This window comes from Gopherus flavomarginatus, chromosome 4 (assembly GCF_025201925.1).
Source record: "Gopherus flavomarginatus isolate rGopFla2 chromosome 4, rGopFla2.mat.asm, whole genome shotgun sequence".
Taxonomy (NCBI): Eukaryota; Metazoa; Chordata; order Testudines; family Testudinidae; genus Gopherus; species Gopherus flavomarginatus.
In genome coordinates, this window is record NC_066620.1 from 191,639,593 (window position 1) to 191,664,143 (window position 24,551).

At 38.0% G+C, this 24,551-nt stretch overlaps 1 protein-coding gene across 1 annotated transcript in view; it reads right to left on the reverse strand.

Annotated features, from left to right (window-relative positions):
* Window positions 1–24,551, reverse strand: part of NBAS (NBAS subunit of NRZ tethering complex) — a 368,998-nt gene that overhangs the window by 121,302 nt on the left and 223,145 nt on the right. Inside the window, exons 35-38 of the mRNA XM_050951646.1 lie at window positions 18,700–18,929; window positions 15,210–15,320; window positions 9,453–9,703; window positions 5,249–5,583 (exon numbers count right to left, since the gene is read on the reverse strand). Of these exons, the coding sequence (XP_050807603.1) occupies window positions 5,249–5,583; window positions 9,453–9,703; window positions 15,210–15,320; window positions 18,700–18,929 (927 nt within the window). The remainder of the gene's footprint in view (window positions 1–5,248; window positions 5,584–9,452; window positions 9,704–15,209; window positions 15,321–18,699; window positions 18,930–24,551) is intronic.

The following is a 24,551-nucleotide window of genomic DNA, read 5'->3' on the forward strand; positions in this document are numbered from 1 at the left end:
AGAAGCAGGGGCCTATACAAAGATAGGGAGTTGATTTTAGAAGAGAAAGGGGTGGCAGCAATGAACTTATTGTGGTGGGGAAGACGACATTTCACAATTTTCTCATGGAGGACTATGGGCTCCCCCCATACAATTGTTTTGTTGCTTCACCTTCCAAGACCCCTCCAAAAGTCTTACTATTTCTGTTGGCAGGCCTGCCCCATGTCAGCATCATGCAGCTCCATGAGTGACATTTGCCAGTGAGAGTGTCTCTAATCATCTCTCTCACAGTAACATGAGTAAGTGTGGCCCTGTGTGTATATGAGATGTGGACCCTCAGGCATGGTCTGGTCCTACCACTTAGGAGCAGAGGGCACCAGGAGAGGGAAGATAAGTGTTTCACATGCACCTGCAGAAACTTGGCAGCTATGAATTATGGTCAGGTATCTTTCAAGTAAAATCCATGATAAAAGGTATGTAAGAAGTAACTCATCTTATTTAGGCCACATACTGTGGCTTTCTTTAAGAAACTTATTTTTCATCAGCATCCCTGGTTTGGGATTTATATCTTTAATATGGATAAATATGTCTTTAAACAGGTTGATAGTGTCACTTATAAATAATGTATTAAAGAACTATTGGTTTAACCTCTCTTCCTAACCTAATCAGAGCTGACTCCTATTTTTGAAATTTGTAGAGTAATTTCTTTAAAAAACATTTCAGGACCTCAATTTATCCATTCACTGGTTCTCAATACATTTAGAATCACATCCCTATTTTACTTCCAAATAGAAACAATATTTTAAAGACAGCTATAGAGAAAAAAGAAACATTAGATTTGTTTCAAAGCTGGTAAAAGATCAGAGAGCTGAAGGCTAAAGGAGTAAGTGGATGTGGAAGATCATTACATGACTAATACAGATTCTAAATGGGAAATGGTTTGACGTGAGGGGTGGTCGGGGAAGGCTATAAAAAGTTAGAATCTAAAGATAGCTGATATGCTGTAAGTAGTATTTTAATGCTGATAAATTCAAAGTGAGAGGAACAAACAGAGCTAAAAATAAGAGTGATAGAAGTTTTCAGAAATTACCGGTCAATAATATTTTCATAATACACTTCCATTAGGAAAAGCAGCAAAGAATCCTGTGGCACCTTATAGACTAACAGATGTTTTGGAGCATGAGCTTTCGTGGGTGAATACCCACTTCCTCAGATGCAACGACGAATCTTGCATCTGACGAAGTGGGTATTCACCCATGAAAGCTCATGCTCCAAAACGTCTGTTAGTCTATAAGGTGCCACAGGATTCTTTGCTGCTTTTACAGATCCTGACTAACACGGCTAACCCTCTGATACTTGACTTCCATTAGGAAGCTATTTATTGGACTCCAGTACATGCCAGTACTGGACTGGAAAGCTGGGCAATTAACTGGCAGACCATTTCCTGGGTCTAGCTAAAGGACTGTTTCATTCCCAGTCCCAACATGTGTATTAAATAAGATGGCTGAGAAAGTCTGGGGCGCTGTTCAAGAAGCTGCTGCTACATTTGGCCACTCCTGAGGGTATTCTGTGCCATCATACAACACAGAATTAATGTCCCCCGCAGTCTTTTCTCTCCCACACAGAATAATTGATTCTGATAAGGAGGCAAAGGGAAGCCGTTAGTGGGGTCACAGGTGAGGAAGGCAAGGGATATGGGGGGTAGGGAAGGACAGAGTGGGGCACACAGGGCTGCTGGGAGATCACACAGACTGGGGGTTCAGAAGGGCTATTGAGAGAGACAGACAGGTGCCAGGGCATAGGAGCTAGTGGGGTGACATTAAGCCAGGGGCTGAATGGGAGTGGGGGCTTAGGGACACATGGGGACAGGGGCATTTATGCCCAGCTGAGTGAATTAGCAGAGACACATGGGGACATATGCACATATGCCTGACTGAACAGGAGAGCCTAGGGGTCCAGCCAAGGTTTGCATGGGGGAGGCTCTCCAACTCATTAACAATCCCTCCCTCTCCCAAATAATTGTTCCATACCACTTCTCCCACCCAAACCCAACAACCCTCCAAGTTCACTCCACAGCTCCTTCCCAGGAATTATATCCCTCTCAGCTCCTCTGTTACCCCTTACTTCCCCCAAGCCTTTGTACTGCTTCTGAGGGGTGCAAGAATTATTTTCTGTATTGTAGTTTAAATGAATTATTACTCAAAGTTCTGTATTAAATATGCCTAATAAGGAACTTATTTGTCAAGGAAAAAAAAATTCCCAAATCTGTTAGTCGTCTGTATTATTACAGACAAACATGCTGATGGGTATTTTGAAATAAATTACCAAATGATTACACAGTGTTATTCTGACAAAAAAATATGCAGAATTTTAAAATATTATGCACAGAATTTTTATTTTTTTGGTGAAGAATTCCTCCAGGAGTAATTTGGGGTCTAAGAAAGATGAACAGCACCCTTTAGAGGCTTCTGTTGAACTTTTCTACTGACACCTCAACCACACCAGTAGTCCTGCTCTCTCTACTCAATCCGCCTACCAAAGAGAACATAAGAATGCAAGAATCATAAAGACTCCAAGAGGAGAGATAAACATAGCAGAGGCTGCACTTCTCTCTCCATTCAGTTAGGGAGAGCGAGTGAAGGTGGGAATCAATGAAGCATAGAGCAGCTCAACAACAGACAGCAGAGCCAATAAAAAACAGCAACCCACCCTAATGAAGCCACCATTCCTCCCACATCCCATCCCAATCTTGTCTTGCCTACCTCAGTCCAGACCCACGTCAGACAAGCAGAGTTTAAAGAAAACAAAGAAGTCAGGGTTCCAGGCTAGAATCGAAAGTGGATGCTGGGACTAGGTGATCTGAGGGTGGACAGGTGTATTGAGAGGGGAAGAGGAAAGGGCTATAAATGAACATGGTGCAGTGACCAGTTGACATGTTGGAGAGGGGAAGAGAGATAAACATGGTGTTGGGTGGCCTGGCTGGCCAGAGATAAAGAAAAGATTAGAGAAGAGACGACTATGAGGGTATATAACAGAGGTCTATAAAATCATGAATAAGGAAATGTTATTTACTCATTCACATAACACATGAACCAGGGGTCACCCAATGAAATTAACAGGCAGCAGGTTTAAAAGAAAGGAAGTATTTTTTCATACAATACAGAGTCAACTTGTGGAATTTCTTGCCAAAGGATGTTGCGAATGCCAAGACGATAACAGGGTTCAAAAAAGAACTAGATAAATTCATGGAGAAGTCCATCAATGGCTATTAGCCAGGATGGGCAGAGATGGTGCACCTAGCCTCTGTTTGCCAGAAGTTGGGAATGGGCAACAGGGGATTGATCACTTGATGATTACCTGTTCTGGTCATTCCCTCTGGGGCACCCGGCATTGGCCACTGTCAAAAGACAGGATACTGGGCTAGAAGGACATTTGAGCTGACTCAGTATAGCCGTTCTTATGTTATTCTTCATTTATTTTTTCTTCCCTAAGTGTAGCTCCTTACATTTGTCTTGGCTGAATTTCATTTTGTTTACTATAGCCTAGTTCTCCAATTTATCAAGATCCTTTTGAATTTTAGCTCTATCCTCCACAGCGTTGGCAACCCCCTAGCATTGTGTCATTTGCAAATTTGATAGTATGCTCTATATTCCGAGACCCAGGACACTAATAAAGATGTTAAACAACACAAATCCCAGAACAAATCCCTGTAGAACCTCACTTGAACCCCTCCCCCCCCCGCCAATCTGACATAATTCCATTAATAGTTACTCTTTGTTAGCGGTTGTTTAACCAATTATGTATTCACTTAATGGTAGTTCTGCTAAACTCACATTTCTCCAGTTTACTTATCAGAATGTCATGACTGTGTCAAATGCCTACTGAAGTCTAGGTATATGTACATATTATATCCACCACATTTCCCCTATTCATCAAATTAGTTACTCTGATAGGATAGATCCATCAATGACTGTGTTAGCCAAGATAGTCAGGGACACAAGCCGATCCTCTAGTTCCCCTAAACCTCTGACTGCAAGAAGCTGGGACTGGATGACAGGGGATGGATCACTTGATGATTACCTCTTCTGTTCATTCTCTCTGAAGTATCTAGCACTGGCCACTGTCTGATCCAGCATGGCCATTCTTATGTTCTTATGAGAAAAAGATAGACTTGAAGAACATAGCTAGAGATGTAGAAATCAGTTGGTCTAGATGACAGTTATTTCAATGCTGCTAGCACCTAGTCTACACTAGTGTTCCAGTTGTGCTAAAGAAAATGAAATTTCTGAGCAAGCAAATACTAATGTAGAAAAAAGCAGAGGGGTCATAAGCCAGTTGGAATGAGCTGCTGGGAAATTGTAACTAGTAATAACCAAAAAAAAAAAAAAAAAAAAAAAAAGAGTGAATGACAACTGATTAACCAAAATGAATAATTACAGGAAATAAGGAGGAAGGGAAAGAATTCTCCTCATTGTTTTTTTAAGATATAGGGTTAGAGACAACAGCACTCAGGATTCTGGAATCAAAGGAATGTGTGAAGCTTTTGCCTTAGTTGGCATAGTGCGGGGTAGCAAAGGTGTGAAACAAGGCCCAGGTGATTTTACTTTACAGACCTCCTCATAAGAAGCCCTTTGGAAGACGTTACTATGGATTCAGCAGAATAAGCTTGGGCCCTGAAGGCAGCATCTTCTTGTAAGACACTAATACCAGGCTTTCAGCCATATGGAAATTGTGGCATTAGCTAGCTTTTGGACCATTTTATATTGTAACTGTAGGCCATGAAAAGGACATCAGACATTCATTCTATATTGAATTTCAATGTCCTAGTAGTAAATTAAATCTCTAACTAGTCCAAGAAATGCAGACCATTATCCTTGGGTTTGGAGTTAATGGAAACCTCGAGCAAATATAGATTTTCAGATTTGCACCGGTGAAAACATTTCCCTATTTTTCTGCTACGTCTGGATCATGGAGACTTTGGAGGACCATGAAAGTATTTCTTTCACTGGGAGGATGAACCTATCATCAATTTAGCTTGATAAAAATGTTTAAAATTAAAATACAAATTTTCTTTCCACTGTACCAATTTTAGACATGAAAACTAAGCTTTGGGCTTTTGTTTGTTTTTGTTTTTTAATATAGTACATTAATGCAACATTTCCCTAGAAGAAAAAGTGATAAAAATGAGATATGGACTACCTGTATGAAACTTATTATCTAAGCAGCTTAACCAAACTTGCAATTCTTTTGTAAAAGGGATTATATTTACCTTGGTGACAGCCTTTGAAGAAAAGGTAATGTCATCAATGAAAGTGACAATATCTCCTGGGTAGAGTCTATCAAAGTACTTTGCACATGTATCATATGCACTTAACCACTCTGGTATTGTTTCTGGTGCTTTTTTAATGAGCTTGCTATCACCATTCCAGAAGAGTTTTTGTAACCAGATGGTGTAAACAGAGCTTGGAGAGAGGATACTACCATCTTTCTCAGGGATTTTGGGAGCGAGTTTGGAAATGGATAAGATGTTCTGACTTGTAAGGATGGGCTGCAATACTCCCAGAGGGCTCACATTTTCATCTGTTAGTTTTTTGTAATTGAGATCTATTGACAGAAAGAGAAAAACAAAAGTAGTTATTAAAGTTGCACCTATTCAACAGGTAGGACTGTATTTGGCATTCTATGTACAAAAAACAAAAACAAACAAAAAAAAAAGAAAACCAAGGACTGAAAGAGCACTGATAGAACTATCATCTCCACCAACAAAGTCCATTCTAACTTAGGGTTGATGCATACTGACAGACTAATGTAGAACGGGCTGTTGATTCCTCTATTTGCTGATAATCAACAGGTTTAAATTCCTAGTGATAACAGTCTGTCAAGAAAATTTGCTTTTTTTTTTAAATTATTCATGTCCCATACCAAGTACATATACAAGAAGCAAGTGCATATACACATACATCTAGGGCTACAAATATACATAAATTCCTGTAAAGCCTACAAAACCTGATTCCTCCCTTTCGCCTTCACTGACAAAAAGTATGTTTTTACACCATGGGAAAACTAATGCACATGAGCTTTCTCGTTGTAAAAACATAGTGGAGACAAGACACTAGTTTTACAGACACATAAACTAAGCAAGGCTACCCACTGCCAGGGGGTAGTACTGACCTTCTCTAGCTACCTCATGAAAAGAGCTACAAATGCCTTGTCTCCATTTAGGATTTTGCAGTGAGATAACAATCATGTTAGTTATCTTGCTGTAAAAATCACTGTGTGTCAATGAAGACAAAGACTTAGTGTGCCTGTCTGTGAAGAAAAGTAAACAAGCCCTGCTCCATCCAAAAACCTTAACTGAGAGATTGGTGGAACATCTTCAGTAGCATCACTTTACGTTACAGCCTTTCCACTCAGCCCCATACCCTCTCTACATCCTTCAAACATTTTGCTTTCACTTGGGCCCTTCTGGAAATTCTTATACACGCTTAACTTTCTGTAGTCTCCTTGAGTTCAGGGAGCCTTAGGCCATGTCTACACTTACTGGGGATCAGTGCTGCTGCAATCAATGCAGCGGGGTTGATTTAGCAAGTCTAGTGAAGATCCACTAAATCAACTGCAGAGCACTCTCCTGTCGACTCCAGTACTCCACTGGAATGAGAGGAGTACGGTAAGTTGATGGGAGAGTTTCTCTCGTCAATGCAGTGCAGTGCAGACACTGCAGTAAGTCAACCTAAGCTACATTGACTCCAGATACGGTATTCATGTAGCTGGAATAGTGTAACTTAGGTTCACTTACCTCAGTAGTGTAGACAAGGCCTCAGACTGTAAGCTCCTCAGGTCAGGGACTTTGTTCTTTGTCTTTACAATTCTATGCACATATATGATGCTGTACAAATAATAATGCTATGACTGTGGATAAATGGGGGGGGAGAACCACCCTAGCAACTGGTCAAGATCAAGATTAAAGATGCAAGTAAACAACAGCCAAGAAATGCAAATTTTAAGACTGCTCCCACAATGGTATACATTGACAACAAATCAATAATATATTAAAAATTTACATAAAAATATGACAGATTACAATACTATTTACACCATGACAAAGATAAAGTTGCTGGAACAATCATAACTTCTATAATTTCCTGACTGCAGAATGCTTATTATTATAGCAGTAGTGTTATAACACTTGGTTTTACATTTAATTTCCCAATTTAGAACACACAAACATGGAAATAAAGAAATCTACATATGTTTAGCTTTGGAACTTTTAAACTCTTCAATCTTGGGCCTATGCTAATGGCTTTTCATAGCTGTCTCTTCTGTGAAGTTTATAAGTTCTGCAAGCTCCCAGATCAACTCTGCTTCTAATGGAGCTGGATGTACTTAATGACAAAAAAAAGCAAAGGAGACACAAACCAAAAAAGTGCTATTTTTAAAAAGATTCATAACATTTCTTCAGACTTGGCTTAGTTTTTTTAAATGCAATATATGGCTGGAAATCAATCACATTTTGATGTTTCTAGGCTTAGCCAAGGAAATCATCCAAAAGCAAAATTTTGATAATTATTTTTTAATGTACATTTAATTGAGAATAACAGAGAAAAAATTGCTCAAACTTTGAAAAAAAATCACATTTGGACTTACAAAAAAAATTTGGCTTAAATTTTATTGTGGAAAATGTGAGCAATTGAAAAGGGGCGTGAGCTGCAAATACCAGTGAAGTAAATGTGTGTACCTTTGTATTTTATATACATATTGCACATAAAACTATAGTATAAGACCATTATTAAGGCTGCAAAGTCAAATACTCAAAAGTCAGGATATATCACAAAGATATCCGTACAACCTTAATTCGGCCCCTTTGTGCGCATTTGTTATGACAGATTTTAATGTCATGATTACATGCTATTTTTTCCAAAGGACCCCTGCCTCATTCAGTGCACAGACAGACTGTGCTCACTGAATGAGTAGTATCCAATGTTCTGTTTTGTCCTCATAGTTAAATGTGTAGCCTCAGGCCTTAATTTACAGCACACTGTTCAAACCCTGCTATAAAGATAGAATTATTAATATCCTCTTGGTCTTTCCTGTAGCCTTCATTACTATAGCATCTCAGCCCTTAATCAATCAATCCATCTTCCCAACACCCCGTACAATAAGGGAGTATTATTATCTCTACATTACCACTGGGGGGGTTGAGGCACAGAGATTAAGGTCAAACAGTACACTGATTTTGGGTGCTCAACTTGAGAAGCCTCGAAGACTTGATTATTTTAAGAGTTCTTAGCATTATAAAGCACTTTGCACATTTAAAACATTGGACTTCAGTTGTAGCTGCAAAGGCTAAGCACTTCTGCAAATCAGAACTCACTTGACCAAGTTGAGCACTGAGAAAATGAGGAACACAAACAATTAGTGGGAACCTCTGAAAAGTTTACTTTAAGTGACTTGCTTAGCTTCACACAGGAACTCTCTGGCAGTGGCTGGGATAGAATCCAATTATCCAATGCTGCATTTGACTGATTTAGCTATGAGACAGTCCTTTCTCTTCCTGCAGTCCCCTGTATTGTTCACAACACACCTTCCAATTTCTGCAGCATGAGAAAGGGGACCTAAGACAGTGCCTCGTTTACAATGCAACCCTCATTCATTCCCAGAGCAGAGCTATCTTGTGTATTGACATGTTTTCTAAAAACATTCAGCTTAAGGCAGACACCTATCATGTCAAGTTTCAAACCAAAACAATTACAATTTGGCAAAGTTCTACACAACTGAAAAGAGGGTCTTATTACGGGTAGTGTCAGGCAACTTTAATAATGGGGACACTATTAGCCCCACTTAAAAATATAATTACATAAATACCTATTGCCAGGCCGGGTGAAAAATAGTAGTTAAAACTGTATCCCTTTGAAAAGAAAAATGCTTAACATCTATGAAATGCTGTATTATGTAATGAAGATTTTTGATAGGTACACCAATACACAGAATTTATTTTAGGTAGTTTAAAAGGAGCCGATTTTACATGAACTGCATTTCTGCCCACAGTATGTTATTCAAGTGCTTGTTTTTGTTTTTTAAGCCTCTTCATACACTGTAACCCATATTTTTGCAGAATGGAGAATTTCATTTTAATTATACAAAGATACATTTAATATTTACATAAATATTTTAGCTTCTAAAAATGTTAACATTTACTAGACTGGAAATATCAAAATACTGTTAAATTTTTTTTCAGCAATGCATTTTGCTGTAGCTTGCTATGGAAAACTAATCTAAACATGCAATGAATCGAAAGACAAGGTTAATTTTCCTCTGAGGTATAAGAAACCTATTGAGCTCCCTGCATCTGATTTGCTTATAAAAGAGCATCTGATAATTTAAACTAAAAAGTGTGACCTTGTCAATACTCAGAAAACTGAATAAATGTGATAAGTAACTACAGATATAAAGTACAAAAGCAATAAATCTCGTACCTGGTGCAACAGCCTTGAATTTTTTCAGCAGCCGTATGTGAGTTTCAGGTTTGATAGCATGCTTTACAAATTCGGAACAACCGCAGTTTTCAAGGAGAGTAAAATAATAAAGCAACTGCTTGTGATCTGTGCCTTCAATACCCGGGTAAACATATTTGGCCATGTGTTCATGTAGGGCTTCAGGGTTGGTTTTCAAAGTCTCAAAGAGACCAAGACTTTGTGCTCTGTCTTCTATTTCTCCAGCAGATAAGCTGTATGTAAAATAAACATTGCCTTAAATGTTGGACACGCGAGTAAATTAAATACGTATTCATTCAAATACAAGAGGTGACATGATAACTTATTTTTTTCCTTAAGCATAAAGGTTAAATTTTGTGACAGATTTTGACATGTGAATACTACTTCATGTACATATGTCTGACGCGTAAAAAGTGACCCCAAATATTTAAGAAATTCTTAAATAATTCATGCTCTTTCAACAAGAGGAAAAGAGGCTGGGTAATAAACTACTTATTTAGACATGTATATAGAGTGTCATTTCAGTCACAACAGAACATTTCATACTTTCACATTCCAATGTCATCAAATGGTATTGGATCACCATTTCTATAATAAGCATCTATTTTCAGGTTTTATAGTTTGCTGCAAAAATTCAGCTTTAATATGAAACTTGGCAGGTGGGTTCTCCATCATGGAACAAGATTTTGGCTGGTTTTAAGTTTTAAAAGAGTAAGAAAATAGAGCTTTTACAGTTCAAGTTTTTTTAAAATGATCCATTTAAAAAAGTAATTATTCCACATGAACTGCCTGGTTTTGTTATCCACATTTTTTTTTTAAATGTCAAAACGTTCACATTGTAAAAAAGGAAAGTGCACGTGCATGGGAACAAGCAGCGGAATTAGGATATTCAGTAGTTACACTGTAGAGCACGATATATTAATGCTTTAGATGTTCAGTATAGTCAAAGGACTTGGTCAGTAAAGGGAAATGGTAATGGCATATCCTTCGGTCATTTGTTTGATTCAGTAATGACCAGAAAGCTAATATCTGCTGGACTGTTGGTGACATGGCAAATGACTTGGGCCAGGATTCTGAAAGGTTCTCCATGTGGAATAACTGTGCTAGACTGGCGCTTTGTTGATTTTATACTAGCTTATACTAGCAACAGATGTTGTTGATAGATAATGCTTAGATCACAGAATCCATTCCCCTGCAAGTGCAGCATATATTACTCATACAGAGGGTACCTTCAGACAGCCTAATCTCTCAAATACATTCAGTCACTAAAATTGGCATTTTGCTAGCAGATTGAAGCATTTCCCCATAGATTTAATGCAGATGAAGATTCAGCTATTCTCTCATGCCTGGGGCTGAGCCCCATGCAACAGCTTTGAGAAACATCTGTGGGTAGGATGAAGAAACCTGCAGTATTACTGCCCATTCTGTACCTACTCTCTGCAGAACCACTTTCCACGTCTGTCAACCTACCAGTGATAGTCATTAAATTTAAATGAACACGAAAATGACACTTAGAATACCAGGAAGGTCAGAGAGCTCTTGAAATAGTAAAGATAAGAACTAAACAACAAGGTTAAATACAAATGCAGGCAGAATTAAAACCACAACTGTAAATGTCTAGAATATGCTGAAAATGTAAAGTTGACAAGTTCAAATCTGAAGAATTTAACCTACAGTACATTTCCAATAAGTCAGATGTTTTCTGCTCTCTTCTTCTTTATTAAATGAAGTTATATTCTGAATACTGCCTTGGTAGAAGCAACATTGAGACATTTTATATTTACTTGTGATTTCCGAACAGAATATGCTCGGTTTCCAACCCTAAAGATGATTTTTGTCATTGTAAGAACTGCAAACTCAATCTTGTTTCAGTTGGAATTAAGGTCCTACCTTTTACTGTAATAAAGATTCTACATATAGAACAATTAAAAATTTCGATAATGATGCTGAAGACAATGCTACTACTTAGGGCTTGGCTACACTTGAGAGTTACAGCGCTGGTCGTGACTTTACAGCGCTGTAACTTACTCCCTGTCCACACTGGCAAGGCACATACAGGGCTGTATCTCCCTGGCTACAGCGCTGCATGTACTCCACGTCGATGAAAGGAATAAAGAGAACAGCGCGGCAGTTTCAGCGCTGGGGTGCCAGTGTAAACAGTGATTAATCTTACTACGCTGTAACTGCCTCCGGAACCTTTCCATAATGCTTTTAAGTAAAGATAACACTCTTTGTTTTGTTGTGAACTAGGGGCTCCCGGAGCTGCTTATCTAAAAAAGAAACACAGCTACTGTTTGCTGTGAATGAGGCAGGCAGGGGGATCCCTTTGAAATGTTCACAGTTAGTGCTGCTTGAGGAGAGAAGCAGAGCGGCAGGCGGGACGGCGGGTCCGATTCAGAGCAGCTGCTTATCTGGTCTGTGAGAAAAAACACAAAGAAGGCTATTTGCATTTAGTGAATGAGAGGGGGTGGGAGAAGGGGTCGGAACTTGCAAGGTGGGGAGATGACACAGTGTCAACTTCAAAAATCCACTCTCTCTGTCTCCCCTACGCTCCTTGTCACATTCCACCACACCCCCGTCTTTTGAAAAGCACGTTGCAGCCACTTGAACGCTGGGATAACTACCCATAATGCACCACTCCCAACACCGCTGCAAATGCGGCCACACTGCAGCACTGTTAGCTGTCAGTGTGGTCACACTGCAGCGCTTTCCCTACACAGCTGTACGAAGACAGCTGCAACTCCCAGCGCTGCACACCTGCAAGTGTAACCAAACCCTCTGTTCCTTCATAGCTGTATTGGCTCTGCAATGCTAATGAAATAAAATTCTGCTTTTTTTTTTTCCTTTCTGACCATAGCCAAAGTTTAAGCTATTTGCTCAGTTTGGACCCACAGTTAAATCTTCCCAAATCTGCACTTTTTGTTTAATTACCTTGTCAAGACAGATATTAGAATACATTTACTGACGCATGATAAATATTGAAACCCTCCTCTTAACTAAATTACAACGTGTCAACATATTTTATAGACTTCTGTGATCAATAGTCCTTTTCAATCGCTTCTATAGGAAGAAGCAGTTGTATTTTCCTTTAGAACATAAAATGTAATTTTAACTTAGATAATAATCACCACAAATTCTGATTCATTGCACAATGCAATATCATGTGATCATTATTGTCATCACCTAATAAAATAAACGATTACTAGTATAAAATGTGTCTCTCTTTTTTCAGAAACTGTCCATAAAGTGGCTTATATAAATACTGCATATTTGTCTAACAATGAGTAACTCTTAGAATAAACTTGTATTAATAATGCATGCCTTGTTACGCATTAATGTTGAAATGAAAATAATAATCTCTAGAATGAATTATACTGTAATGGCCACATGCTTTCAATCACCCTTAAAATGAGATTATTGTAAACTAAAGCATGTTCTGCAGTATCTTATATTATTATACATCAATTTTTTTAAGATACTTTTTTGAATTTCATTTGGAAAAAGGATCTTTATTTTGTATTTCGCTTATTATAGTCTTCTATGAATACTAATTCATAGATGAGAGAATGAATAAAATGGCAGAAGCCTTAGGTGATATCCCTGCCCCACTGAATTCAGTGGAAGCTTTGCCATTTACTTCAGTGGGTCCAGGATTTTACCCCTTGTGTGTAATTTCTTTTAATGAAATAAATAGTATAGGAATATGTTCGAATTTAAGGGCTGTAGCTTTTTTTCCTCTTACTTTTTTTAAGACAGAAGAATTCAGACTGCTCCTCCATCTTCAGACTTCTCCACTACATACATACGACATTTTATCTCTTATGTCTCATGTTTTATAAAATAACTTTTTCATGTATTTTAATTAATAGTTAATGTTAAAAGGGGGTGCAAGTGGTACTGAAACGTGTGGCTACATGAATTATTTCAAATTTAAAGCCAGCATCTTCAATTTCCATTTTTTTTTCTTTTTTTCTTTTTTTACTGAAACTGGTAAGAATTGCCCTGGTTCATTGCTTTTGTTCTGTATTTATACCGAGAGCCTGAAGCACTGCCATCTGAACCTGCTATAAGGACAGTTGGCATAGCCTCTTATTGTTCCATCTTACCCATTCTTAAAAAGGGGTATGCAGTATTTGCCTGCCACACAAGGTTGTTGTTACGCATTTGATTGGTTTGATTAATTCAAACCAATTAGAATTAGAAACAAAAGAATCCTTTTTTAAACCAATATAACCAAGAGTTGGATATAAACTCCTAAACTGGACCCAACTCCGTAAATCTGCTACAAAGATGAAAGATGTTCTTGTAAAAAATCAGAACCTCATATGAATATCATTACGGAGATGAGAGGTATTAATACTATTGACTTTAATGCAAAGAGGATCAAGCCCTATATGAAGAAGTTGAAGCTTATGTAATATGAGTGTAATTCCTGTGCATGGTGATAAATTATAACTAAGGTAAAGTTTTTGTCACAGGTATTGTTATTAAAAACACAGACAGGTCATGGGCAATAAACAAAAATTCATGAAAACCTGCGGTCAGGAGTGCTGGACGCTGCTCCAAGACTGAGTTGCCCCAGGCTGCTGCTCCAGATCCAAACCCAGTGCCTGGCTGCGGCTCCAGTCTCTGAGTGGGCTGCTGCTGTGGCTGCTCCAACCTTCTCAACTGACTGTTGCTCCAGCCTTGTATTGCTCCTTCAGTGAGGCTAGACAGCTGTTCCAGCCCTGCTGCTCTGGTACAGGCTGAAGCCAAAGAAGTCATGGAGGTCCTTTAAAGTCATGGACTCCATGACCTCAGTGACAAAATCGTATCCTTAATTATAAATAACCTGGCATCAGCCAAACGTATTCCCCAATGCAATCTTATATTTCATATATAATGATAATGTCAGTAGATATACAAAAGTATGACCTCTTTAACTTAAATATTCTAAAATTCACACACATTTAAATTGTTTTAGCATATCACTTGTTCCTCCAAGAAAATTCACACAATTTGCATTTAGTAGTGTTAGATAAAGACGTGATAGCGACACTCTTTTCTTGTACATTTTCTCCTTTTCATTTTTTAAAAAACTTTTTTCTACTGTTAACAATACATGAAATGAATATGGTAATTGAATGACGATCACGAAATCCTCAGGAATGAAGAATATACATTTCTGTGTCATTTAAGCAGGCCAACGGCATCCCCTCGTATGCATGGATTTCGAGAAGCGCAAGAACCTTCTACAACTGCTTGAAGAATATAATATTGTTTTCAAAATTCTATAAAATATTTAATGCCTCAGTCATTAGTGAGTTGACACTCATTTGGAAAAAAGTAATTACATATCGTAAGATGATTTTAAGCAGCTAAGGAATGAGAAGAAATGGTTTGTGTTTAGTGAGGTCAGGGCTTAGCGAAAACAGAGGCCTAAACACTGAAGAATCCATAGGAACTTGTATATTGATCCAAAGCCCAAACGGTTGAATAAGAACAACAAAGGAGGTACAGATGGGAGCTCATGAAGCCTTGAAGAGCCATTTAACCCTTCTTCCATTAATCTTTTTATAGGTTGTTAAGGAAGGCCTGATTAAAATGTAAATATATGGAAAATGTGAAGCATGCTATGTGAAAGTAAAGCAAATATAGTAAACAAAAGCTGCTTCTTTCTTCCATGAGAATTCTCTTGGAATGGGTCATACCTCAATGGAACAGAACTGTAAATTAATTCAGATGAGCCGGAACACTTACCCACTATCAGTGAACAAAAACTCAAGATGTGTCATATAAACTTCCCAAAGTGGAACACTGTAACGTTGAGCCAAGGAAAGAGCGATGTTGTACACATTTTCTTCAAGTGTTCTTGTTAGAGGAGAACCATAAAATACAGCAAGAGAAAACAAAATAACTGATCACACTAAGATGCTTAGAAAAAAAAGTCAAAGAAAAATACTTAAAGATAGAAAAGGCATCGCTGCTCTGCAGACCTCCCCCGGCAAGTCCCATGCACAAACTGAGAAACAACAATTCAAATTAGTTTTATTTCTTTGTTTTATTCTCAAAAGTTAAACAGATTAGAAATCTATCATTCTGTAATTGCTTGTATGGGATAAATTAAAAATACCATAGGTATATGTAACAAAATATTAGGGACAGATTTGTCAAAGGCATAAATAGAAGTTATGTAAATTACAGAATATCAGGGTTGGAAGGGACCTTTAGGAGGTCATCTAGTCCAACCCCCTGCTCAAAGCAGGACCAATCCCCAGATTTTCACCCCAGTTCCCCAAATGGCCGCCTCAATGGACTGAACTCACAACCCTGGGTTTAGCAGGCCAATGCTCAAATCACTGAGTTATCCCTCCCCCTTCTTCTTGTTTAGCCAATCATTCAAGTAAACTAACTTGTTTATCTTAATGATTGGCTCAACAAGAAATAGGACTGACTGGACTTGTAAGATCTAAAATTCTACATTGTTTTGTTTTTGAGTGCAGTTATGTAACGAAAAAAATCTAGATTTGTAAATTGCACTTTCATGATAGAGATTGCACTACAGTACTTGTATGAGGTAAATTGAAAAATACTATTTCTTTTGTTTATCATTTTTGCAGTGAAAATATTTGTAATAAAAATAATATAAAGCAAGCACTTATACACTTTGTATTCTGTGTTGTAATTGAAATCAAATATTTGAAAATGTAGAAAAACATCCAAAATATTTAATAAATTTCAATTGGTATTCTAGTGTTTAAAAGGTGTGACCACAATTAACTGCGATAAATTTTTTTTGAGTTAATTGTGTGAATTAACTGCGATTAATCGACAGCCCTTTCTCTCTCTCTCTCTCTCAGTTTCATTCAGGTGCAGGTTCTTTGGGGTGGGATGGGAGGCAGGGCAGGGTTGGGGCTTAACCCTGATTCCAGGGATATAATAGAGACAAAGGCTGGTAGATTTGTCTGTTAAGATCACCTGACACTTCCCATTTTCTCAGTTGCTTATAGGTTTGCTAAGCTTTAAAGTTTGGGGTGAAATTTTCTATGCTAGTTGTCTGCCTCGGGATGAGATTAATTTTGGAAAATGTCAGCCAACATGGTTCAGAGAGCCATTAGGAGAACAAGACTAGGGAAAAATACATTTTCTCCATATTAAACAATACTGGTGACCCTTTCTGAACAGCTCTAGTGTCCCCATGCTTTGGAATGGGGATTGGGACAAGAATCCTGAGAAGTGGAGACGGACTGATTAGGTGAGAAGAATGGGACTAGGAGGAAGAGCTGGGGTGAGAAAAAGATAGTACTGGGAAGGAAAAGTTGTGATCATCTAGTTTGACCTCTGGCATAACACAGGATTTCCTTGAATTAATTTCTGCTTCAAATCCAATAGTTGTGTTTGAAGATGAGTATATCTTTTAGAAAAAGATCTTTAAAGATTATCCAGTGATGGAGAATCGACCACAACCCTTGGTTAGTTTTGATAAAAGGAGCAAAGACTTCTGTGGTACCTTATAGACTAACAGACGTATTGGAGCATGAGCTTTTGTGGATGAACACCCATTTCGTTGGATGCATCTGACGAAGTGGGTATTCACTCATGAAAGCTCATGCTCCAACACGTCTGTTAGTCTATAAGGTGCCACAGAATGCTTTGCTGCTTTTACAGATCCAGACTAACACGGCTACCCCTCTGATACTTAATTTTGATAGTTAATTACCCTCACTGTTAAAAACTTGTGCCTTATAAGTTTGTCTAGTTTCAAATTCCAGCCACTGGATCTTGTTATAGCTTTGTCAGCAAGACTGATAACCCCGTTTCAGATTTGTTCCCTATGTACGGATAGATGAAATCACTAAGGCCCATAACCTGAAAGTCATCTTCAACTTGGACCTCTCTTTATGCATACACATCTAGGCTGTGTCTAAATCTTGCATATTCTTTGTGCACTACATCTCTACAATACAGCCTTTCCTAACTATCCATATAGCTAGGCTCTCCTCATCTCACATCTCAATTACTGCAATACTCTTTTCTCTCGCCATGACAAATGCAATCTTGCCCCACTCATATTCATTCATTCAGAATGAATGATGATGTCAGTTCCCTCCTTCCATCTGGGTTCCCCTTCTCTACCACATAAAATAAGCTGCTTGTCTTCACTTTCAAGCCCTTTATAGCTTATCGCCATTTTACCTATCATCTCCCACTCACAATCAAAGTGTGGACTCCTTTCTCTTACTGGATAATGATGCCAGCCTCAACCACTTGTTAAATTTTGAAACAAGCACTTTTATGCTTTTTCCCATGCTACCCCTCACATTTGCTCCCTATAGTCTGTAAAGTGACCTCATTGTCCTCCTTAAAAATGTTCCTTTGCCATGATGCATATAATAAACTTGACAACAGTTAGGAATCTGATGCATTGATGCCATAGCCTACAGTGGTGACCAATATTGTCCCTTGTTTCGTTGTAGTTCCCTGTAAATCTGAATTCATCTAGGTATAAGGCAGGACACAACAGATTCCTATTCTTTGGGGCTTTATATTCTGTTTGTACAGCACCTAGCATTTCTAGGTACCTAGAAGTAAGGTATTTTGATGCTCAGCATTGTCATTTCTTTGTGAATCAAGCCCTTAGGAGGCACACTGCAGCCTATTCTCGAGAACCCCAAGACTAGAATAAAGAGATTCTGGAAATTAGGATTACAATTCAATAGAAAAATTGAATGGAGAATCCGATAGAGCCGGGACTCCAGTTAATGCTATAAGACAGATTTGAGGGGGTGGAAGTGTATACATTTTTGCAATGTAAGTCTACTATAACTAAAGTATCAACATTAAAACAGAGAGTTTATCTATAATTTATTCAAATTCAATAGTCGAAGACACTATATTTTTTAGTGTGGTTCAGAAAATTCCCCCCCTTTTAGGGCATCTGTTTTAATGGATTGTAATAGTAGTAGCTAAAGCACAAAGATAAGGGGGGCGGGAAGGAGTGGAAAGAGTATCTTTACTATTAGAATCCTGCACTTATTGATCAATTTGGTTGGACAAACATCATTTCATCTGATTAGAGTGGTTGGAGAAAAAAGGTCACATTTATAGCAACATTGCAAAATAAACCTGCAAAATAAGTGATTAGTAAGTCCCTCTAAAGGTCAGTGCTGCTGAAAATTTACTTTCCTGATTTGAATTTTAAATACTTCTACTTAAACAAAACAGAAACCACACAACAGACATTACTTACTCCGCCAACCCCAGTATTGTTTCCCTCTTGTACTGGCCATCTGCTGTAAACCTCTGCACATCCACTCCTTTGCCAAGGCCTTGAAGGATTTGAGCCTGAGTGAAGTCCAGTAGTCGTTCATTATAGTAGTACAACTGCTTAATCAAAGTTGCTATTTCTTCAGGCCAGTCTGCATAGCCACACTGAGAAACGTGCTTTGTGACCATCTTAATCAGCTCTTTTGGGTCAGCCTGTGAAATCAATTAAAAAAAAAGCATACTATTTTAAAACTCTAAAACAAAGTTGCCATTCTAAGATCCATCTCATGGTGTTGTCTTAATCAACAATGAAATATTTCTTCCATCCTGAGAGATCTGATCAGATCTTGCGGTATTCCACATTTTAAACATAGGAACCTTCCAGAAACTTGTAGAACCTTGTAGAAATGTAAGTGTGACCACCGAATGCTAAATAACCTGAACACATTTATATAATTGATGCAAGTCAAATCTGCACTGCTGTCAAACTTGTATTTGTACTGGAGGATTTTGATTAGTGGAAGTAATATTATAGTGCGCATTTTGTAATAGTAGTAAAAACACAAAAATAAGAAGAAAAAGTCTCTTTACTACTAAAATCCTGCATTTATTGACCCATTGAGCTAAAAGATTAATTAACAGACCCTAAACTATCTGTATAAAATATAAGTTACCTAATTACAAATTAGCTAATGACCATCCTACAGACAAACAGAGGAACATACCACAAATATTAAAATAATTCTTCTGAATCAATGACTGTTTCCCATAAACTGAGAGAAATAACATACAAATGTAACAGCAAATCCATAACAGGATAAAGAGTTATTTAGATGATTTAAAAATCATCTGTGTTATGTATTTAAAGTGCACAATGGCTGTAGTATTTAGCTCAAAACTGCACACAGAAATGAGATCTTTAAATGTGCATTATAGTTTCAACATTCATAAATCTATGGCACACAGAGACAGATACACTTATGAAAATCTGGCCCCAAATAATTTTTTATTGCATGTATTATGAATACTGTATCTTCCATTTATAAGGCGATACTCATCCAAAAGTAACTCACAAACTATCTTTATTATAGAAGCTACACAGTGATCCACTTACTCAGCCACTGAAACATAGCAAATTCTGTGGTCAAACAGCATGTAGCAAAACTATCCTACTACATTTTTAGGAGAGGAAATGAATGTGGTATCTATTTGAAATGGCAGAGGAATGTACACACAGCAGGGAAATGCAATTACCTAGGAATTTTGATAGTGCACTGTGTTTAGTCATGTTCTCTTAAGAAAAGTTGCATGTGATCTATAATAGCAGAGTGTGATCAACACCCTGACTTTACTGCTTAACTGAAAAATGACATCTTTAGCAATACAATGCCCCCAACACAATACTACGACTTTATTACGGGCTCTGAGGGAACAGTGCCACCTACAGGATCACCAACACTTATTCGTGTATCATCTTGTGTGACAAGCAGGGTCCAGACACCTCAAAAGGAGAACAGGAGTTCTGAACCCCAAAGAATAAGAAACTGAATCAACAAGTTGCATACAATATTATTGTGTAAAAATATATGCCAATTAAGGTCTTTAATGAAAGTTTATAATGTTGTGAACTTGGTGGTCATTAGGAAATATTTTTTCAGGTTATCGTTATGAATGTAGGCATGTACATATGTGTAGACAATGGCAAATTGTAACTGTGGTGTATCTACAGCATCACCTCCCAACAAGGGGTGAAGCAATCAGGCAGGGAGGATCATCTCCCAGGCTAGTTGTTCACATGAAACTAACAGCCAGCACCCAGCATTGTGCAACCTAGCGAAAGGACCATTAAAGTTAATGGAAAGACACTGAAACTGAAAAAAAACAATCACCCAGTCTTGGAAAACTAAAGGAAGGAGAGAGTTACCCTTGCTCTGTGTAAGCATTACCATAGTTTGAGCCCATGTCGACACTACCACTTATGTCAGCGGCAAAACTTACGTCGCTCTGGGGTGTGAAAAAAACACCCTGCTGCGTGACATAAGTGGTAGTGTGCACAGCGCTGTGTCAGCGACAGAGCTTCTCCTGCTTACATAGCTACTGCCAGTCATTGTAGGTGGTCTAATTATGTTGGTGGGAGAGCTCTCTTCTGTTGGCTGTAAGGTCTTTAGTGTAGGCATAGCCTGAGAGAAAGGGGAAAAAAACTTGGAAACCTGGTTAAAAGGAAAAGGGGTTTGAAGAGAAAGCTATCTAGAAACTGTGGGCCAGCATCTAAACAGGGTGTTCTCCCTTAAACACTGGATCCCCTCCAGGACAGAGGACGAGCTGGAAAATTGGTAACTTGTATCAGAGAAGGGAATTTGGCTAACACAGTAAAGCCTGAGATTGCTTATTTTCTGTGTAACTTGTATGTGTTTGCTTTTCCTTACTATTTCATCTTTGAATCTACTTTTTTAATTAAACAAACTTTATTTTTAAGCCAAGTAAGTCTCTGTTGTGCAAACTGTGTGGCATACGTCCTCTAAAGAGAACTGATAATTGGGAGCAGATTTCACTTCTTTGGGGATGAGGAACCAGAGGAGGAACCAGACGTCTGGTAGTTAAGCACTTGGGGAGATAGATTTGAGGAGACTCAGGACTGGAAGGGATTGTGCAGGTACGGTGCAAGGTATAACTAGGCTGGTAGAAACCAGAGTTGAGACCTTTCTGCTTGTAGGCTGGCTACTGGTGTCAGAGCTCTGAGACATACCAGAATGGCATTACTAAGGCAGGTGGTGATAGAATCCCTTACTGGTCTGGGAGATTTGCGAAATGTCATATCTTGCAAGTCTTAAGTTCTGATCTGCATGAGTTAACAAGATCAAAACACAAGATGACACAGATGCCAGGAACAGCTGTGATATTTTCTGAAAAAGACAGATTATCTAAGCATAATGAATACATTGACTAAGTAGCAGCGGAGTATGTTGGATGAGTTTATATTTATTTCAATTACAACTAGATACTTTTTTTTTAAAACATCTTAGCAATCAAGAATATTAAAAATTGCAAGTTTTTTTAATGACCTATGTAAACTACAACAGCACTATGAGTTTCTGTACACAATAAAATGTTTGAACACTAGAAAAAAAATCATTAAGAAATCCTTTACTTCTCTAGAAGCCTTTTTTCTCTCCCATCACTGTAACAGGTTTGTTCTGCTTTGAGCAGGGGGTTGGATTGGATGACCTCCAGAGGTCCCTTCCAACCCTGAATATTCTATGATTCTAACAGGTTGATATCCTGTTCAACTATTTAAATTGCTCTTGGCATGTTTTTCTAACCTGACATCATCCATCATCATTACAAAGAATCCTAGAATATGCTGATTTTATAAATGGAAGTTCTTTGAAGGTGCTGAGGAGACTGGTATGTTGGCATAAGTTCTCAGCAAGATAGATGTGTGGGTAGAGTACTGCCTCCACATATGTCGTGTGCACACATATGTATTCACACACAAAATGCAAAGAACTCTATATGAAAAGAAAGCTATAGTTGTAAAAACAAGCATCTGAAAGTTAAAGAAATGCCAGAAGTAAAGGCTGCCCAGACAACCTTAATTCCTCTCTCCTTTATGTATGCATTAAGATGTAGGAAAAAGTAAAAAATGTGTTAATGTTGGCAAAACTATCTACATTGCATCTTGGAAATGGGTGCAGCCTTTTGCTGAAATTTCCCAGAAAGAGTTCAACCTGAGGTACAGACCAACCTTCAAAATTTTCAAACCAATCAGTTAAAATTTCGCAAAGTTATGACAAACTGAAAGCAGGGGGTTAGTAAAGAAAATATTAGGCAACTACCTATCCACAACATAAACTCATTTAATCCTTTCCCTGAACTTCCAAGTGCTCTATTTTGTCTTTTAGATTGTAAGCGCCTCATAGCAAGGACTCATTGTGTGCCTTGTACAACGGTAAGCTCACTGACAACGCTTATATAAACAATAAATATATCACTGCAATTGGCAGAAAATAATTTAATGAAAGTGTGTCAGAACTTTTCCTAGTGGGTGTTAGAGTAATTTACTTTGTAGTGCAAAAAAACCAGGAATAATTACATTCTTGCAAAAAAGCATTATACACATTTTATACATACCAAAACTACTTAAAATGCACTGCAAAGGCTGGTAAGTCCAAAATCTGACCTACTTTTCGCTTCCCCTTCTTCACTACAAGCCAATGACTGATCTTCACTTTCAAGGCCCTACACTGACTATATCAAGATTGATTCGCCTCCACTCTGCCAAAAAAGCTAGCCTTCATTGTTCTCTTGTTGAATTTTCAACAAGCACATCTGTGCTTTTTTCCATGCTGCCTATCATAGTTGGGAGGAACTTCAGTAATATCTGCAAAGCCTCCTCCTTCAAATCCATCCATAACGCTCTCCTTTGCCAAGATCATTACAAAAAAACTTGACAACAGGTAGGCAGCAAGTATGCAACATAAGAATGGCCACACTGGGTCAGACCAAAGGTCCATCTAGCCCAGTATCCTGTTTTCTGAAGTGGCTAATGCCAGGTGCCCCAGAGGGAATGAACAGTTCAGGTAATCACCAAGTGATCCATTCCGTTGCCCATTCCCTGCTTCTGGCAAACAGAGGCTAGGGACACCATCCCTGCCCAGCCTGGCTAACAGCCATTGGTGGACCTATCCTCCATAAATTTATCTAGTTCTTTTTTAAACCCTATTATAGTTTTGGCCTTCACAACATCAATCTTGGCCTTCACAACAGTGTGCGAAAACCACTGTTTTTCATGCTGAGCAGCATTGTCTCCCTGTTTCCCTTTTCTTCCACATCTGTCTGCATATACCCACTTGTCTCTTTTTTTATAAAAGATTATAAATTCTTTGGTCTGGGACTATCACAATATAAATTATAAATAAGGATAAATAAAATGGATGTGGTGGCTAAAAGAGCTAATGCAATTCTTAAACCTATAAGCAGGGGGATCTCCTTAGCAGTAGACAGATTCTATTATCTATATACGTGGCACGGATGGAACTGCTACTAGAATACTGTGTCCAGTTCTGGTGTCCACAATTCAAGAAGGATGTTGAGAAATTGGAGAGAGTTCAGTGAAGAGTCATGAAAATGATTAAAGGACTGAGGAAATATGCTTTATAGTAAGAGATTCAAGCTCAATCTATTTATTTTACCAATTTAACAGACAAAGGTATAATGAGATCCTACGGTTGGAGGCTGAAGCGAGACAAATTTAGACTAGATATAAGGTGCACATTTTTAACAGTGATTTTGAGTGCTGGAACAACTTACCATGGGTTGCGATAGATTTTTGATCATTGTAAATCTTCATTTAAAGATTAGATTCCTTTTCTTAAAAGATATGCTCTAGTTCAGCCACAGCTATTGAAACTGAAGCAGGAATTAATCCAGGGAAGTCTCATGGCCTGCGTTATGCAGGTGGTCAGAATAGATTACCACAATGATCACTACTGGCCTTAAAATCTATGAATAAAGGAAAATACTTTTCTCAACTGTGTCTGTTTGCATAGTCCATTTAATTATTACATGTTTTATTCCTTCTCTTTCTGTGCACTAAGTCTTCTTCTACACCCCTTGAAATGACTTTTTAAATAACACTGATTCTACTAGTGTGATATTTATTGGATTTTCAACAAGAAGAAGAACCCAGTGATGGATAATAAAATTTCAGTGTCAAGCTGTGTAGGGCTTAAAGAATGAATAAAAAGCAATTTAAAATTATGAAATATATTTTTCACAGTATCCTTTTAGAATATACTAATATTTCTATGTCTCCATATTTTAATGAAGACAGGT